This window comes from Mercenaria mercenaria, chromosome 5 (genome assembly GCF_021730395.1).
Source record: "Mercenaria mercenaria strain notata chromosome 5, MADL_Memer_1, whole genome shotgun sequence".
Lineage (NCBI taxonomy): Eukaryota > Metazoa > Mollusca > Bivalvia > Venerida > Veneridae > Mercenaria > Mercenaria mercenaria.
In genome coordinates, this window is record NC_069365.1 from 95,238,162 (window position 1) to 95,259,039 (window position 20,878).

Genomic DNA, 20,878 nt, shown 5'->3' on the forward strand with positions numbered 1-20,878 from the left:
ACAAGAAATTGTTGACGCACGGACGGACAGACGGACTGACGACGGACGAAGGGTGATCACAAAAGCTCACCTTGTCACTATGTGACAGGTGAGCTAAAAAGTTAAAGATCAAGCCAAACATGTTTTAAAGATAGGTGTATAATAGTACAAACTGAAAGGCTGTCGCATTCCAAAAGGTCATATGAGAGAAAAGTTTCTTAAAACATTCTCACCACGAGCAGGACAATTGATAGCTATATCATATCAAGGTTTTTTTAAAATAGAGACTACCTAAAATGTTCATTTATTACAATAATTAAATTTTGTAAAGTTATAAATAAGTAAATTGACTATAATTACCAGTGCTCCTTTTCCTTCCTCTGGGTTGGGATATTTCACTGTAGGGAAGTCAGGATTTGGTTCTATCTATAAATATATAAGTCTGGTTTATAAAACATATCTTATTTCCAGAGTCCAAAGGTAACAGGAGTTCTTTGTATTTCAGATATTTGAAAAATGTTACACAAATTTTACTGATTTTAATACAGATCTGAGTAGGGAATCATTTACACATCTGACTTCAAAACTGATATAAATCCGAAGTTAAACAAAAATTATCATTCTTATAAATTTGCGATACAATTTAGCATGACAAAAATATATCTAGTATCTGCCTTAAGATGCAAGGATAAAAACTATTTAATCTTTCCTGTTCTGGAAGTGGTTTAAAAGGAGGAAATCTAAACCCACTGCATGCATGGCTGTATAGGTAAACTTTACTGTAGATTATTTTAAGTTTTACCTGTTCTGGTACTGGTATTACAGTGGGAAATCCAAACTGTTGTACAGATTTATCAGAGAATATATAACCCACTCCATGCAAAGCTGTATAGGTAAACTTTACTGTAGATTACTCTATGCCTTACCTGTTCTGGTACTGGTATCACTGCTGGAAATCCAAACTGCTGTACTGATTTGTTAGAGAATATATAACCCACTCCATGCAAAGCTGTATAGGTAAACTTTACTGTAGATTACTCTATGCCTTACCTGCTCTGGTACTGGTATTACTGCTGGAAATCCAAACTGTTGTACAGATTTGTTAGAGAATATATAACCCACTCCATGCAAAGCTGTATAGGTAAACTTTACTGTAGATTACTCTATGCCTTACCTGCTCTGGTACTGGTATTACTGCTGGAAATCCAAACTGTTGTACAGATTTGTTAGAGAATATATAACCCACTCCATGCAAAGCTGTATAGGTAAACTTTACTGTAGATTACTCTATGCCTTACCTGCTCTGGTACTGGTATTACTGCTGGAAATCCAAACTGTTGTACAGATTTGTCAGAGAATATATAACCCACTCCATGCATAGCTGTATAGGTAAACTTTACTGTACATTACTCTATGCCTTACCTGCTCTGGTACTGGTATTACTGCTGGAAATCCAAACTGTTGTACAGATTTGTCAGAGAATATATAACCTACTCCATGCATGGCTGTATAGGTAAACTTTACTGTAGCATTCCCGTTCTCTTCTCTACAATCAAAAATATACGTTTTGTATCTTTCTCACCTTTCCTGATAAACATTTACACAAGCAGACTGTCAGATCATCAAACAAATTACTTGGAAATCATTTAATTGTAGGCATGAAATGAAATTTTATGGTTCAGCCAAAATTGCTACTTTTGTGTGTGGTGTGTGTTTGGGAGGGGAGGAGGAGTTATGGATTTCAAATAAAATTTAATGGAAAGTGTTCTTTTTTGCTGGGATTCAAGTTTAATCTATTTAGTGGACTGACATTAGTCTCCCAATCTAATGTGACATTACCTCAGTAAAAACTGGTAAACTGAATCAGCAAGAACAAGTAAACTAATTTTGCATAGAGGTGATGTATGTGGGTTTACCTTCTTTTTCAACAATTTTTCACTCATATAAAGGACTGCATCTACTTGTAGCAGTGAGTGCAATGCCCAGCTTTATAACGCTGCCTCAATTGAATACCAAGCGACATTAAACCCCACCAAGTCACATTATACTGAAACCAGACAAACCAGTCCTAGTACTATCTTCTTAATGCTGCGCACCAAGTGAGGGAGCTACTTGTACCAATTTTCATGTCTTTGGTATGATGCGGTCACGGATCGAACCCACAACCTCCAGCACTAGAAGCAGGCACTCTACAACTAGGCAACCGAGGCAGTCTGCATAGAAATGAGGTTTTATGAATAACCTACTTGTAATAGCAGAGTTTTTTAACATCTTCCTGGTATTTAGCATGTATATCATCGTATGGATCCTCTCTGAGAGGACATGTCTCTGTATAGTCAACATCCCAGGAGTCTTTCCATGGTTCCAGGTTCTCATTGATACATCTAGAAATGTCTTTATCAACTGGAGACACTATCTGTAATAAAGGAGTTAGTATCAACCTGAAATGCTTGTAATGTTTATATTTGCTCTGGTATTACTTCAGCTTGAAATGGCACTGGGTTTCATCTATATACTGTATAAGTGAATATATTTGTGGGTCAAAAAGTTCGTGAATCAACAATTCCAGACATTTCCAAGGGGAAATGTTTGCGAATTGCAGAAAACTGAAATACCAAAAGCCAGGTTTATTTATCTTTACTCGCCAACAATGACCTGTCTTAATTAATGTGGAAATTTGCACTGGCTGATACTTTCTGGAATTTCATGAGTTCACAAAATTCACCAACATTTCCATGTAACAAACTTTTCCACTTATACAGTAACTGCTTCTAATCCCCATACTTAACTATGTTAGAATAGTATCTTATTATTTAAACCAAAACTGCAATTTTGTGGAGACAAAAATTCAAGGTTTTTTAAAAGGTAGTTTATAGAGACGTTAAGTTAAGGCGTTTTTAAAACTATTTTGTTGGGACAGAAAATTCATGAAGGTTAAAGATATTGTAGTGTCATGAATTCATGAATCTGATGAAACTATTTTGTCAAAATATCAATTCATGAATAGTAAAGATATTTTGTTGGGACATAAATTAGTGGATTTGAAACCAAATTTAAGCGACCTTTGAAGATAACTATCTTATATGTCTGTTGAAATATTACTGGCTGGCTACCAACAAATCCAGATGACCACCAAACCAAACAGTCTTGTAAACGCTTTATTTTGGTCTTTAACCTTGCTTTTCTGTTTACCACCAAATGGACGCTTGATTTTCAACAAAACAGCGAAGTTTCAATGGTTAAATTTAAGTATTTTATAAGAAAGGCTATATTTCATTTCGTCTGCAGTTATGGAGCATGTTTACATGTTGGGGGAAGTCAGAGGTAGCGCGCTGCACATGCGCAGTATTTCCGTAGGGTCCTGCCATTAAATCTAAAGGCCCCATGCAGGTTTAAGGTAAGCAGACGAGACGTTTAGTAAACACTTAAACCGGGGAAATACAGCTTTGATAATTTAGTGCATGATTTTAATACACCCTAAAACACATTTTCATATCAAAATATCCACTACTTTCTCTTAGTAGAAAATAAAGTTTAATTCAATGGTTGAATGTAAATTGAAAATCAATAAAGTGACAAATCACTGTCTATAAACATGGTAGTGTTTGACCTTAAAACAACATGATTTGGTGTCCCTTCATTCGGGCCTCAAAAATGTACTTGACCTAATTTTAGAAGTAAACAAATTAGCTCTTTAGTTGGGAGGAGAACCTAGCTTTGTTCACGTGAAAATTCAACCACTAGATATATCTATTTCCTGAGTTATCATGAAAAATATTCCAAGTGTCCGATTCTAGGATGCTAGCCAGTACAGTATTTGTGTTTCAACTTCTCTTAAAATTTGACAATTTCCCCAATATGTTATATGGCTAAAAGTGATTATTCTTAGTGATCCATTAGTATGTATATGCTTTTCAGTGAAATAATGGTATACATGTATGTCAGTGAAATAAAGCTGTATATAATTTTTTTTATTGTAAACAAGAGCTGTCTGACTGGTCGGCAATACTGGACAAAACAATAGTTGAATGAATGAATGAGTTGGGTTTTACGGCGAATCGACACAAAAAGGTCATATATCGCCAAAAAGAACAAAAGCTGAAAAGGGACATAACTGTGTAAAGGATGCAAAAGAAATAAGTAACAACTAAGTTAAATGGCCAGAAATATTACTGAAAACATCACAGGATGTATTATAATGGAAACATACCTGTGCTCCATTTGACCAATATACCTGAAAACAGAACATGTAAACTTAACTGTAACATCAAAATTCTTGCAATGGCTTTGTTAATTCTGTTGTGATTTTGTACAAGAAATACACCAAGTCAATCAAAGGAAACTTTCAGAGATCTCTAAGTAGAAATAACTTGACATCTGATTTATCTGTTGGGTAACTTTATCCTGATGCAGATTACACTTATTTATATTACAGGCAATTCAGCACTGTTCAGATCAAAATGTTTTCTACAATGTAGAATTTGATTAAACAACATTTTTCAAAACAAAAATATATACCAAGAACAGTCAGCAAATAAAGAAAATAGCATCCTTTGTTTGATTTTTTGCTAGACTGTATGAAAACATGCACCTCAATTAATTTTTTTAATGGGAGTCTATGGGATGGCAATACATATAAGAAAAATTGTAATGTGTATATTTTAATGAAACTTCTCACAGCTGTAAGCTGACAAATTGTCTCCCTTTTGGTTGAAAAAGAAATGTATAGGTCTACATGAAATTTGCAAACGATTAAGGAAACCTGCTGATTTTTCAGTATTTTTGGCAAAACAGCATATGAATGCAGTGGTGAATATCAAAATGTTGCCTACCTTATACCCATTATCTTCTTTAGGATTATGTGAAGCTGTTACCATGACACCACAAGCACATTTGTACTGTCTTGTACAGTAAGCCTGCAACCAGGAAGTTATAATGTAAATACTATCAAGAATTCTTTATATACATGTTAAATTCAATATCAAATGTTGAGAATATTATAAATACATATGCAAAGACAAATCCACTCTTTAAAAAGTATTTTTCTTTCCATTATTCTAGAAATTATATGGAAAAGAACGTAACATGTTTTTTTCAATTAATGATTTGAACATATTTTTGTCATTTAGTAAGGAATCATATCTTTATACGGTAACAAGATTTGGTACTCTACACTTAAAAAGTAGAGAAAATTTGATGCTGTGAGATCACTTATGAAAAAGTTACAATGTTTTTTTGTATTTAGGCCCATTTAGTTTTCTTTTCATTGCACCAAGTAATATAACACACAATTTTTAACGCAGGCTGTATACTCCAAAAATTATTTAATTTGGCCTAATAGATATTTGTATTGTTCTACTAGAAATGTTCATAAACCTATGTTAAAACAAAGCAAGTAGCTGATTTGTTTTTTATTTATAAAAGGTAGAATATAAACAAAGGATTTAAACTGCCATCAAAAATGAATGCTGACAAAGTTTAAACTATTAATAATGTAAACAACTGTCAAAAGTTTATACAAACCACATATGGTGTTGGACAGATTTTGGAAAACAAGTAAACTTTAACACCTGCATGCAGGAATATAGTAGCTGTTAGCTGCGCAAATCTGAAAACAAACAAGAAGGTTATGTTGGCCATATATTGCACACCAGAGTTTCACACCTCAAACTAGTTAAACAAGAAACATTTCTATCAAATTACTTTGTAAACTGGCCTACAGATTCAGAGGTGAAGATTTCTAACATTTTCCATAGGGCCGTATACAGACAAGAACTTGCTTCCCCCTGTATACATATAGCTGCACCTCTGGCAGCCATGTTTTTGACAAATCATAATTATCTGAATAACCTTGGAAGAGGGTCACCCAAAGGGATGAAATAATTTTAAATCTGGTTAACAGTTTGCAGTGACAGATGGCAGTTTAGGAAAAGATGCTGTCTTAAGATATTTTGTATTTTTAGCTCTGGTGGCCATGTTTTGAGGAAATCAGAAAAATTTGAACAATCTTTGGAAAGGGTCACTCAAGAAATATTTTGGTGAAGTTATTTCAAAAGCAGTCTAGCAGCTTCTGACAAGAATATCTTTTTTTAAGGTCACATAATATAATTATACATACTGGGAAAAGTGACCATGCCCTCTGGTGGCCTTGTTTTTGACAAACCAGAATAACTTGAATAATCTTGGTAGTTGGTCACCAAATGAACATTTCAGTGAAATTATTTGAGTACATTTGTAGTTTCTTACAAGAAGATAATGATAAAGTTCCATATATGGAAAAATGACCATGCTTCATGGCAATCATGTTTTTGGATGAATCAGGAAAAAGTGAACAATACTCAGGCTGGTAGAGGGTCAAACAAGGCACATTTCTGTAAAATTACTCTAAAATCTGAGAACAGGTTTCTGTGCAAGTCTTAAAAGGGTTTCTTTTCTGTTGACATGGCAAACAGAAATATCCATGCCAAGTTTTATCAACTTCCAATAAATGCTATGTAAAACTTCTTCATCATGAACAGGGCATATGATATAATTCTGGTATTATAATATAATAATTGGTTTCAGAGATGGTATCATCTGAAGAGAAGTAGGGCAACACAGATAACATAAAACAGATAATGAGTGATCACAATAGCTTACCTTTAAAACTTTGTGCTCTGGTAAGCTAAAAATTCCATAACAAATTGTTTTGAATAAATGCCATTATTGTGACAGAACTCAAATAATTATCTTTAAATTGTAAATTAGCTGTGCTATACTTGTTTAAAAATAACTCCCTCTTTTCACACAATAATGTACATTACTGAATATCATTCAAATATTTATTGCGACAGAAACTTGTAATGTTATCACAAATAAAAACAATGTACAAATAACACAAATGCTAGCTTTTAAGTACTGGAAGAACTAAATGATGGATAAACAATTTTGCTATTTTGAACAGATGGATGGATGGATAGACAGGCAGGCAGTCAAACAGATGTACAGACAGGATGGTATGGGACAGACAGATGTACAGACAGGATGTTATGAGACAGACAGATGGACAGACATGATGGGATAAGACAGATGGACAGACAGGATGGGATGGGATAAGACAGATGGGCAGACAGGATGTGATGGGACAGACAAGATGGTATGGGACAGACATAATGGGAAGGGATAAGACAGATGGACAGACAGGATGGGATGGGACAGACAGGATGGGTAAGACAGACAGACAGGATGGGACTGGATAGGCAGATGGACAGACAGGATGGGATGGGGCAGGCAGATGGACAGACAGGATGGGATGGGACAGGCAGATGGACAGGGAGGATGGGATGGGACAGGCAGATGGACAGACAGGATTGGATGGGACAGAAAGAATGGGATGGGACAGGCAGATGGACAGACTACATACCTTTTACTGTTATATCTACCATCATACCCTACACACACTCCCATTGTCTTTGCCTCAGGAATACATGACAATGTATGTTTACACAGCCCCTGTAACAACACAAAAACAAAATGTTTTTAAATGCAAAGTCTTATGCCAAAATAATATCACAAAAGGTGGAACACAATATCTGGAAATGTTCACAGTGCCAGTGTATGCATGTGCATTAGGTTAAAGCTACTGATGCACATTCAACTATATTTGAGAATGTATAGATTTAGACTGATGTCAGTATCTAAAGTATTCAAAATTGCCCCCCTCCCCCACACCCACCAGTTGAAATGGCAGATAGAACAATTGCCTCCACCATTACTGCTTATTTTTGGAATTGACATTTGCCCCCCAATATTTTTGTCCTATATGCCAGTATGCTAGTAGATATAACTGTTTTTTTTTGTTTTTGTTTTATTATGAAAACTGCTCTGAAAGGCAGTTTTCACTAAAAAAACTGTTTTATTGATGAAAATTGATGAATATGTTAATTACATTCAAGTGTTATGGTAAATAATAGCTTATTATATAGGTGATAAAGGGCAATTTTCCAGCTTTTGAAGGAGGAGGAAGACCCCTGGTTCCCATCTTTACTTTGTTTTAATATGAGCCAGCATCTGTGTAGGACCAACTGCCTTCCGTAAAGCATCTGACTGGCTTCCTTACATGAAGAATTCTATGCCCCAAGCCAGGCTGGAGTCCACATCAGTGAACGGAATGTGATAGGAAGTGAGTGGCCTTAACCTTTCGGTCAAAGAGGTCCCCTGTTGAATGAGCTGTTGATGTTATCTGTTCTATAGTGCTTTCAAATATAAATGAGACTATTGTAGACAAAACTGAACCTGTCAACTAATCAAAATGTACACAGAATCTGACTGCCCAATGATTAATGCAACCCAGATAATGGTATCCCAAGTTTAACCCTTGCCCTGCTAAACTTCTATAATGAACTTGTCTATCTTTCAATTTGGACAGTACCATTAACTGTTAACAAGAGCTGTCCGTATGACAGTGTGCTCGACTTTTCTCAGTGCTTGCCTCTGAATTTGAGCTTTGCCAGTAAAAAAAAAAAAACAAGTTAAAAAGGGGCATAACTCTGTTAAAATTCAAATTATAGTTATGAGAATCATGTCTCCTGGTGTAGACTTTGATAGTAAATAACTGTTTTGAGTTTCAAGTCAAAAGCTTTAATAGTAACAGAGATATTTGACTTTATCAAAAATTTTAACAAAAAAATCTAAGTTAAAATGGGCATAATTCTGTCAAAATTCAAACCAGAGTTATAGGAATTGTGTCTCCTGGTGTAGATTTTGATAGTAAACAACTATTTTGAGTTTCAAGTCAAAAGCTTTAATAGTAACAGAGATATTTGACTTTATCAAAAATTTTAACAAAATTTCTAAGTTAAAAAGGGGCATAATTCTGTCAAAATTCAAATCAGAGTTATGGGGATTGTTTCTCCTGGTGTAGACATTGATAGTAAGTAAGTATTTTAAGTTTCAAGTCAATAGCTTTGATAGTAACAGAGATATTTGACTTCATCAAAAACTTTAACCGTACAGGCTGATCATGATCTACACTGGTCACAAAAGGCAGAATCAGTCCTGTCCAGCATGGGAAGGGTTAATATTGAAGGATCAGTATAGAATCATTCTATCGTTTGTTTTGGCTCTAGTATATGTGTTTAGTAAAACCAGGCATTAAAAACATAAGAATTTTTTGCCTTAATTCATGTTTGCTACCATGAAGACAGAGTTTCTGTGCTAGAGTTATATTAACATAAAAGGTCAACTTAAATTCATTAATAAGCAATTAATCTAATTCACAATCATTTCTAACCCTTGTTGAACTCAGCTAAACAGCTTGGTTCAGATATCAATGATATTACAGTTATACATTCTGATAAGACTGGGTCTTTCTGGCAGTGGTCGTGAGGCCAGAGTGCATTTATTTTTCTTTTCTCATATTTTCTCAAAAAAACTTTCCACAGGAAAAGGCAAAAATGAGTTATTAATAAATAATCTAATAGTATATAACCTGATATTGGAAGTCCACTGAACTCTACTGAACTCATTCATAATGTTTCATTAATTGAAAATAGTTTTATAAATGAATATTGTATAAAATGACCTAGATACTTAAATTCTATATACAATGTTATCACGCTGGCCAGACCTTTTAAGGTAGTCAATCACATTTAAACAACATCTTTCATCTTTGTATAATCTGTTAGAACTTTACTGAAGGCAAAAAATGATTCATTACATAGAATTAGATCCATATTAGAAATGTATATTTTATAGATTTTTATATTTTCTAATTAACCCACTTTAGTATAGAAGTATTTTAAATGCAAAGTATTTCATTTTGCTTCAATAAACTTTCCAGTTTTACATTTGCATTTAAAAGATATCTGAATATTTCAAAACTCTGGGCTAAAATGAAAGATTTAACCCTTATCCTGCTGGACACGGTAGATTCTACTTCTTTGGGACCAGTGTAGATCATGATTAACCTACACATCCATGCAGTATGATCAAGATCTGCACTGTTCGACATTCAGTCAGTATCTTTTTTTATAAACATCCCTTTTAACAGTTAATGATACTGTCCAAATTGAAAGATGGACAAGTTCATTATAAACAGAAATTTAGCAGGGTAAAGGTTAAAACTGAATGTTACGAGCTTCTGACTTGATTTATTCCCTATACTTATTTTGGATGCACATCCAAGATAGCTAATGGGAGGTTTTGCCAATTTTTCAGACTTGCTTTTCTCATGAATTTCTGATAAATATTACGATAGAATAATTATCTTATCATTTCTTAGACAAGGAATATCAATCAATTTTTTACATTATGTAAAATAAGTCCTTCTTGGTTGAGTAAATCTAATTTTAGAAGTACTGCCAGGAAAAATTAAACTTGTATGAAAACGTGTAACTAATCAGATGGTCAGGTTTCAAACAAACTGTTACTTGACAATAATCTGATTAACCACCTTTAAATTCATAAAATTATGATTTTATAATACTTTGTAAAATTTGAAATTTTCTTCAAATTCAATTGTTATTTTGAAGTTTTAAATAAAATTGGGAAAGAGGAATCTGGAAAACAAAAATCAAGGAACTGGGGTCTGACTTTAAATTTGCTTAATGCAGCTAAAAAGTTTTAGTCCACTTACTGTTTACAAAATGATAATACAACCTGGGTATGAAAGGATACAACATTTAACTGATAACTGTAATCTTAAAGCAAACAAAAGTAACTTCAGTATTCAATAATAGTGTACACAAAACCTCTTCAGACACTCTGTAGAGAAAAAAACACTGTACTTTTAAAATTGAAGCACTTGAGATATGGCCATGCTATACTCTTCAGCTGTAACATACAAGTGACCTGTACATCTGGCAGATCAACATGTTTACATACCTGAGTGGCCTGTACATCTGGCAGATCAACATGTTAGCATAGCTGAGTGGCCTGTATAACTGGCAGATCAACATGTTTACATACCTGATTGGCCTGTATATCTGGCAGATCAACATGTTTACATACCACAGTGGCCTGTACATCTGGCAGATCAACATGTTAGCATACCTGAGTGGCCTGTATAACTGCCAGATCAACATGTTAGCATACCTGAGTGGCCTGTATAACTGGCAGATCAACATGTTTACATACCTGAGTGGCCTGTATAACTGGCAGATCAACATGTTTACATACCTGAGTGGCCTGTACATCTGGCAGATCAACATGTTAGCATACCTGAGTGGCCTGTATAACTGCCAGATCAACATGTTAGCATACCTGAGTGGCCTGTATAACTGGCAGATCAACATGTTTACATACCTGAGTGGCCTGTATAACTGGCAGATCAACATGTTTACATATCTGAGTGGCCTGTACAACTGGCAGATCAACATGTTAGCATACCTGAGTGGCCTTTCTAACTGGCACATACCTGAGTGGCCTGTATAACTGGCAGATCAACATGTTTACATACCTGAGTGGCCTGTACAACTGCCAGATCAACATGTTAGCATACCTGAGTGGCCTGTACAACTGGCAGATCAACATGTTAGCATACCTGAGTGGCCTGTATAACTGGCAGATCAACATGTTAGCATACCTGAGTGGCCTGTATAACTGCCAGATCAACATGTTAGCATACCTGAGTGGCCTGTATATCTGGCAGATCAACACGTTTACATACCCGAGAGGCCTGTACATCTGGCAGATCAACATGTTAGCATACCTGAGTGGCCTGTATATCTGGCAGATCAACATGTTTACATACCTGAGTGGCCTGTATAACTGCCAGATCAACATGATAGCATACCTGAGTGGCCTGTATTACTGGCAGATCAACATGTTAGCATACCTGAGTGGCCTGTATAACTGGCAGATCAACATGTACATACCTGAATGGTCTGTACAACTGGCAGATCAACATGTTAGCATACCTGAGTGGCCTGTATAACTGGCAGATCAACATGTTTACATACCTGAGTGGCCTGTATAACTGGCAGATCAACATGTTTACATACCTGATTGGCCTGTAAAACTGGCAGATCAACACGTTAGCATACCTGAGTGGCCTGTATAACTGGTAGATCAACATGTTTACATACCTGAGCGGCCTGTATAACTGGCAGATCAACATGTTAGCATACCTGAGTGGCCTGTATAACTGGCAGATCAACACGTTTACATACCTGAGTGGCCTGTATAACTGGCAGATCAACACGTTTACATACCTGAGTGGCCTGTATAACTGGCAGATCAACATGCTTACATACCTGACTGACCTGTATAACTGGCAGATCAACATGTTTACATACCTGAGTGACCTGTATCACTGCCAGATCAACACGCTTACATACCTGAGTGGCCTGTATAACTGGCAGATCAACACGCTTACATACCTGAGTGGCCTGTATAACTGCCAGATCAACACGTTTACATACCTGAGTGACCTGTATAACTGGCATATCAACATGCTTACATACCTGAGTGGCCTGTATGACTGGCAGATCAACATGTTTACATACCTGAGTGGCCTGGCCTGTATGATTGGCAGATCAACACGTTTACATACCCGAGTGGCCTGTATGACTGGCAGATCAACACGTTTACATACCCGAGTGGCCTGTATGACTGGCAGATCAACACGTTTACATACCAGAATGGCCTGTATAACTGGCAGATCAACACGTTTACATACCTGAGTGGCCTGTATAACTGGCAGATCAACATGTTTACATACCTGAGTGGCCTGTATAACTGGCAGATCAACATGTTTACATACCTGAGTGGCCTGTACAACTGGCAGATCAACACGCTTACATACCTGAGTGGCCTGTACAACTGGCAGATCAACACGCTTACATACCTGAGTGGCCTGTACAACTGGCAGATCAACATGTTAGCATACCTGAGTGGCCTGTATAACTGGCAGATCAACATGTTAGCATACCTGAGTGGCCTGTATAACTGGCAGATCAACACGTTAGCATACCTGAGTGGCCTGTATAACTGGCAGATCAACACGTTAGCATACCTGAGTGGCCTGTATAACTGGCAGATCAACACGTTAGCATACCTGAGTGGCCTGTATAACTGGCAGATCAACACGTTTACATACCTGAGTGGCCTGTACAACTGGCAGATCAACATGTTAGCATACCTGAGTGGCCTGTATAACTGGCAGATCAACATGTTAGCATACCTGAGTGGCCTGTATAACTGGCAGATCAACATGTTAGCATACCTGAGTGGCCTGTATAACTGGCAGATCAACATGTTAGCATACCTGAGTGGCCTGTATAACTGGCAGATCAACACGTTTACATACCTGAGTGGCCTGTTAACATACCTTAGTAGCCTGTAAACATACCTGAGTGGCCTGTATAACTGTTAGGTCATTCATCATACTGTACCCAGCTCCCATCCTTGCTCGTAACCCTGGCAACACAAATATATCAACCTTTATAGCAATCTTGCCTATAACCCTGGCAACATTAACACAGGAAATCTTTATAAAATATGTATGCCACTATAACGGCTTGTCCCATTTTCAGTCCACCTTGATCTTTGACCTACTAACTCCAAAAGCAACAGGTGTCATCAACTTCATAAGCCTAACAATACTATAAAGTTTAAGATATTGGGTCAAGTGGTTCTCAAGTTATTGAATGAAAACCATTTCAAAAAGTAGGAAGGTTTGGTTGAAAGGTTTTGCATGCAACACATTGTCATGTCATTCTGACAATTTGAAAATCCACCAATCAACGACAAACTTACATTATTTTTACAGACCTGACATGAAATCCGGATGGACATTCTATAAAGAAAGACAATGCAAAAGTAAGATATCTAGATTTAGGGTTCTTGAATACATGTCATATATCATACTGTTCATCTGTGCCAAATCTTTCTGAAATCCATTCACCAATGACAAAGTAACAAAATGGACACAAAATCGGGATGAACAAACTAATGAACTAACAGATGTTAGCAGCAAATACTATCATGCCTGCCAAAAGGTGGGAGGGGCAAAAAATCTCCTTTTTGTACCTGTGACCTAGACCCTACGTCATCAAATGACAATTTTTATTATAACAAGAGCTGTCCATAAGACAGCGCGCTCGACTTTTCTCAGTGCTTGACTCTGAATTAGAGCTTTGCCAGTAAAAAAAAATCCAAGTTAAAAAGAGACATAATTCAAATCAGAGTTATGGGAATTGTGTCTCCTGGTGTAGACTTTAATAGTAAATAACTATTTTGAGTTTCAAGTCAAAAGCTTTAAAAGTAACATAGATATTTGACTTTATCAAAAATTTTAACAAAAAATTCTAAGTTAAAAAGGGGCATAATTCTGTCAAAATTCAAATAAGAGTTACGCGGATTATTTCTCCTGGTGTAGACTTTGATGGTAAATAAGTATTATAAGTTTCAAGTCAAAAGCTTTGATAGTAACAGATATCTGACATTATCAAAAACTTTAACCAAAAATTCTAAGTTAAAAAGAGGCATAATTCTGTCAAAATTCAAATAAGAGTTATGGGGATTGTCTTTTTAAGTTTCAAGTCAATAGCTTTTGAATAGCTTTGATAGTAACAGAGATATCTGACTTTATAAAAAACTTTAACCAAAGGCGACGCCGACACTGAGGCAAGTGCAATAGCTCTACTTTTTCTTTGAAAGGTCGAGTGAAACAAGAGGACCATGATGGTCCTGAATCGCTCACCTCTTCCCACATGACATAGTTTTGAGTATGACGTCGTTTTTTCTATTATCTGACATAGTGACCTAGTTTTTGAGCTCATGTGACCTAGTTTTTGAGCTCATGTGACCCAGTTTTGACTTTGACCTAGATATTATCAAGATAAAAATTCAGACCAATTTTCATGAAGATCCATTGAAAAATATGGTCTCTAGAGAGGTCACAAGGTTTTTCTATTATCTGACCTATTGACCTAGTTTTCGAAGGTACGTGACCCTGTTTTGAATTTTACCTAGATATCATCAAGGTGAACATTCTCACTAATTTTCATGAAGATCTCATGAAAAATATGGCCTCTAGAGAGGTCACAAGGCTTTTCTATTTTTATACCTACTGGCCTAGTTTTTGACCACACGTGACCCAGTTTCGAAATTGACCTAGATATCATCAAGGTGAATACTCAGATCAATTTTCATGAAGATCCATTGAAAAATATGGCCTCTAGAGAGGTCAAAAGATTTTAATAATTTTAGACCTACTGACCTAGATTTTGACCGCAGCTGACCCAGTTTCAAACTTGACCTAGATATCATCAAGATGAACATTCAGACCACTTTCATACAGATCCCATGAAAAGTATGGCCTCTAGAGAGGTCACAAGGTTTTTTTATTATTTGACCTACTGACCTAATTTTCTAAGGCACGTGACCCAGTTTCAAACTTGACCTAGATATCATCAAGTTGAACATTCTGACCAATTTTTATGGAGATCCATTCACAAGTATGGCCTCTAGAGAGGTCACAAGGTTTTTCTATTTTTAGACCTACTGACCTAGTTTTTGACGCACATGACCATGTTTCGAACTTGACCTAGATATCATCAAGATGAACAATCAGACCAATTTTCATACAGATCCCATGAAAAATATGGCCTTTAGAGAGGTCACAAGGTTTTTCTATTATTTGACCTACTGACCTAGTTTTTGAAGGCACGTGACCCACTTTCGAACTTGATCTAGATAGCATCAAGATGAACATTCAGACCAACTTTCATACAGATCCCATGAAAAATATGGCTTCTAGAGAGGTCACAAGGTTTTTCTATTATTTGACCTACTGACCTAGTTTTTGAAGGCACGTAACCCACTTTCGAACTTGACCTAGATATCATCAAGGTGAACATTCTGACCAATTTTCATGAAGATCTCATGAAATATATGGCCTCTAGAGAGGTCACAAGGTTTTTCTATTTTTAGACCTACTGACCTAGTTTATGACTGCACGTGACCCAGTTTCAAATTTGACCTAGATATCATCAAGATGAACATTCAGACCAACTTTCATACAGATCCCATGAAAAATATGGCTTTTAGAGAGGTCACAAGGTTTTTCTATTATTTGACCTACTGACCTAGTTTTTGAAGGCACGTGACCCAGTTTCGAACTTGACCTAGATATCATCAAGGTGACCATTCTGACCAATTTTCATGAAGATCTTGTGAAAAATATGGCCTCTAGAGAGGTCACAAGGTTTTTCTATTTTTAGACCTACTGACCTAGTTTTTGAAGGCACGTGACCCAGTTTCAAACTTGACCTAGATATCATCAAGATGAACATTCTGACCAATTTTCATGAAGATCTTGTGAAATATATGGCCTCTAGAGAGGTCACAAGGTTTTTCTATTTTTAGACCTACTGACCTAGTTTTTGAAGCACGTGACCCAGTTTCAAATTTGACCTAGATATCATCAAGATGAACATTCTGACCAACTTTCATAAAGATCCCATGAAAAATGTGACCTCTAGAGTGGTCACAAGCAAAAGTTTACGGACGGACGCACGCACGGGCGGACGACGGACACCGCGTGATCGCAAAACCTCACCTTGTCACTTTGTGACAGGTGAGCTAAAAATAAAGCCAGGCCTGGACAAAGATTTGAACCAAGACCCATCTGTTCCACATTTTGAAAGGTGCATTATACCAACACTCTAGATCCAGAATGGATTTTTCTAAATACGAAGATTAATCAACTTGTAATGACCTTGAGCAAATATTTTTTTAGGTATGCACTACACAAATTTGGATGGACGGACAAATGGACAAGGGCAACTTAAAGTGTTCAAATTTACTTAGAACCACAGGCCTCCAGATCGCATGACAACAAACAAGAGGACCATGATGGTCCTGATTCGCTCACCTGTCCCCATATGACCCAGTTTTAAACCGAGTATGATGTCGTTTTTTTCTATTATTTGACATTGTGACCTAGTTTTTGAGCTCATGTGACCCAGTGTTGAATCTGACCTAGATATCATCAAGATAAAAATTCTAACCAATTTTCATGAAGATCCACTGAAAAATATGGCCTCTAGAGAGGTCACAAGATTTTTTATTATTTGACCTACTGACATAGTTATTGATGGCACGTGACCCAGTTTCGAAACTGACCTAGATATCATCAAGGTGAACATTCTGACCAATTTTCATGAAGATCCATTCAAAAGTATGGCCTCTAGAGAGGTCACAAGGTTTTTCTATTTTTAGACCTACTGACCTAGTTTTTGACTGCAGTTGACCCAGTTTCAAACCTGACCTAGATATCATCAAGATGAACATTCAGACCAATTTTCATATAGATCCCATGAAAAATATGGCCTCTAGAGAGGCCACAAGGCTTTTTTGTTATTTGACCTACTGACCTAGTTATTAAAAACACGTGACCAAGTTTCGAACAAGACCTAGATATCATCAAGGTGAACATTCTGAATAACATTCATGAAGATCCATTGAAAAGTATGGCCTCTGAAGAGGTCACAAGGTTTTTCTATTTTTAGACCTAATGACCTAGTTTTTGATCGCAGTTGACCCAGTTTCGAACTTGACCTAGATATCATCAAGATAAACATTCTGACCAATTTTCATAAAGATCCCATGAAAAATGTGACCTCTAGAGTGGTCACAAGCAAAAGTTTATGCACGCACGGACGCCCGACGGACGCTGCGTGATCACAAAAGCTCACATTGTCACTTTGTGACATGTGAGCTAAAAAAGAGAACATTTTTATGTATCAGGAAATTAATGTTATATATTTCTTAATAAACATTTCAACTTAATTACAGACAGATTATATATTATCTAAACTCTTGCAAATTAGTGGTTTTTACTAATTTTCACATTAAAAATTGAAAATCTTTGTAACGCTTTACTCAAAAGGTAAACTGCCTTAATCATAAGTATCAATATCTAACCATGGATGGCTACATATTATCCTCTGTGGTGTATTGTTAAAGACAGCAGAGGAAGTTTTTAATGCCATGGTTTCGATTCCCAATTTGGGCATTTATTTTCTTGATTCCGCATTTTTAAAATAGTTCAGAAACAAAATACTCATATTCTAATATTCTGGCATAATGACCAAACTGAAATTTTAATGAAAGATCATCTTTAAATTATATAGTCAAAGTCTTGAGGTCTGAGTGTTTTTAATTACTGTCTAGGATAATTATTTCAGTTTTTTTTTCAAAACCGATTAAAAGTTCTGCATGATTAACAATGATCATTCTCAAATAACACTACTAGTCACTTTCAAGAAATGTTAGAGGGATACAAAGCAAGTTAAATTGTAAACATGTCTACTATAACCTAAATGATAACTGAATACTTTAGAACAGAAGTTAAGCAGTGGTTAGACAATTTCTCTCCATTTCTAGTGTGATGTACCTGCTGTACCAAACTCAATACGATGTAGAAGCCGATTAGTGAGGTCTTGTTCCTTTCCATTCTTCACCAGTTCCTCTATCTCAGCATTGTCTTTATCATTCTGCAAAGTATTGAGTCATGTTTAATACTATAATATTTTGCTGAAGATGGTTAAAAACATTTAAATTAACAACAAGAGCTGTTGGAGGACAGCAACGCTCGGCTATTCAACAGCCTTGTCAGTTGAATGAAAATAAAAGTTGAAAAAGGGGAATAATTTTGTAAAAATGCAAAGTAGAGTTATAACATGTAAAATCATGACAGTGAACAAGTGTGTGAAGTTTCAATCCATTCCCATTGGTGGGTACTGAGATACCAGCTTACAAACAAAAACTTAACCAACAAGAGCTGTCCGTAAGACAGCTAAGCTGGACTATTCGAAATATTGTCCCAGAAGCAGGAAAATGTTACCCAAAATGTTAAATATCGAAAGAGTTTCAAGTTCAAACGGGGACATAATTTGACCAAAATGCATATCAGAGTTATGGGACTTGATGATATCAACTAGTTTTATAACCCCGAAGGCACACGTGAAGTTTCAATTCAATATCTGCATTACTATTGGAGATAGTAACTTGCATGTAAAACTTTAACAAGGATTTTCTAAGTCCATACGGGGGCATAATATGCCCAAAATACATGTCAGAGTTATGGAACTTGACCCAGTGAGGTTGGTAATTGATCTAGAAAAAGAAAAATTAAGTTTCAAATCTATATGCCTTTTAGTAATAGCTGTATGTACTTGCACGCAAAACTTCAACCAGGATTTCTAAGTCAAAAAGGGGGCATAATTTGGCCAAAATGAAGGTCAGAGTTACGGGACTTGGTGCTATCAACTAGTTTTATAACCCTGAAGACACATGCGAAGTTTCAATTCAATATCTGCATTAGTTTTTGAGATAGTAACTTACATGTAAAACTTTAACCAGAATTTTCCAAGTCCAAAAGGGGGCATAATTTGCTCAAAATACATGCCAGAGTTATGGAACTTGATCCAGTGAGGTTGGTAATTGACCAAGAAAAAGAAAAAAATAAGTTTCAGAGCTATATGCCTTTAAATGATAGCTGTATGTACTTGCATGCAAAACCTTAACCAAGGTGTGATGCTGACGCCAAGGTGAGTAGAATAGCTAGACTATTCTTTGAATAGTCGAGCTAAAAACTGCTAAGTTGAAAAAGGGGCATAATTTTGTAAAATTGAAAGGTAGAGTTATATAACCTGTGCACTGCATGTCTGATCATGGCAGTGAACAAGTGTGTGATGTTTCAATCCATTCCCATTAGTGGTGTGTGTGTTTCGGTTTAACGTGTTTTTCAACAATTTTTCAGTCATATAAACGATGGTGTCTACTTGTAGCAGTGAGCACAATGCTCAACTTTATAGTGCTGCCTCACTGGCATATCTTGCCGTAGACATGAGGCATGATACCCCACCCAGTCACATTATACTGGCACCGGACTGACCAGTCCTAGCACAATCCTCTTAATGCTGAGTGCCAAGCGAGGAAGCTACTAGTACCATTTTTTACGTCTTTGGTATGACGTGGCCGGAGATCGATCCCAAGTGTAACCTTGACCTTAGACCTAGGGACTATGTTCTTGTGCATGACACTCCGTCTCATGGTGGTGAACATTTGTGCCAAGTTATATCAAAATCCCTTCATGCATGAAGATCATGCTCCGGACAATGTTTTCATTCTTGTATCCTTTGACCGCAAAGTGTGACCTTGACCTTAGACCTAGGGACCTTGTTCTTGCGTAAGACATTTTGCTCATGATGGCGAAAAATTGTGCCAAGCTACATCAAAATCCCTCCATGCATGAAGAAGATATGCACCAGAAAAAGTCATTCTTGAATTTGACCATTGACCTCTAAGTGTTACCTTCACCTTAGACCTAGGGACCTGGTTCTTGCACACGACATTCTGTCTCATGATGGTGAACAATTGTGCTAAGTTTCATCAAATAGCCGTATAAAAAGCAAACACCACAATTACCACATGCTGGAAGTTACAAAATGTAATCTGGCTTCTCTCAGTATTGTCAGAGTACAATCTTTCGATAAGCAAGTTAAGCAGCACACATGAAAATGACACGATTTCAAAAAAAAAAACCTACCTACCTTCCTAACTTTTTTTGGAAAAGTTCCCTGAACAACAAATATTTTCTTTTTTTTTTTTTTGGAACTGCTTAAACGACAGCCCGTTTATTGACAATTATTACATATAGACATATACCTTTAACAATTTACATCAAGACACAAAAAAGCATTACAAATTACAGCTCATACTTTTCTAACAGAAATAACAAAAAGGTATAATCATATTCTTCTACTTAAGTTATTTCTTTTCATGTCAGAAGTGTCTAACAGTACATGTATTTTAGAAAATCTTTAAGAACGTGTGTACATAAATTTTTGTTTTCGAGAAACTTGGTAAGTATTAAAATATCGGTATACAAGATGTTCCAAATGTTCAG

The 20,878-nt window shown here is 36.2% G+C and overlaps 1 protein-coding gene across 1 annotated transcript in view; it reads right to left on the reverse strand.

Moving 5' to 3' along the window:
* LOC123558018 (phosphopentomutase-like) overlaps positions 1 to 20,878 on the reverse strand; it is a 45,241-nt gene that overhangs the window by 16,623 nt on the left and 7,740 nt on the right. Inside the window, exons 2-10 of the mRNA XM_053544379.1 lie at positions 18,362 to 18,461; positions 13,310 to 13,377; positions 7,382 to 7,470; positions 5,503 to 5,587; positions 4,812 to 4,895; positions 4,190 to 4,213; positions 2,226 to 2,395; positions 1,402 to 1,525; positions 340 to 405 (exon numbers count right to left, since the gene is read on the reverse strand). Of these exons, the coding sequence (XP_053400354.1) occupies positions 340 to 405; positions 1,402 to 1,525; positions 2,226 to 2,395; positions 4,190 to 4,213; positions 4,812 to 4,895; positions 5,503 to 5,587; positions 7,382 to 7,470; positions 13,310 to 13,377; positions 18,362 to 18,461 (810 nt within the window). The remainder of the gene's footprint in view (positions 1 to 339; positions 406 to 1,401; positions 1,526 to 2,225; positions 2,396 to 4,189; positions 4,214 to 4,811; positions 4,896 to 5,502; positions 5,588 to 7,381; positions 7,471 to 13,309; positions 13,378 to 18,361; positions 18,462 to 20,878) is intronic.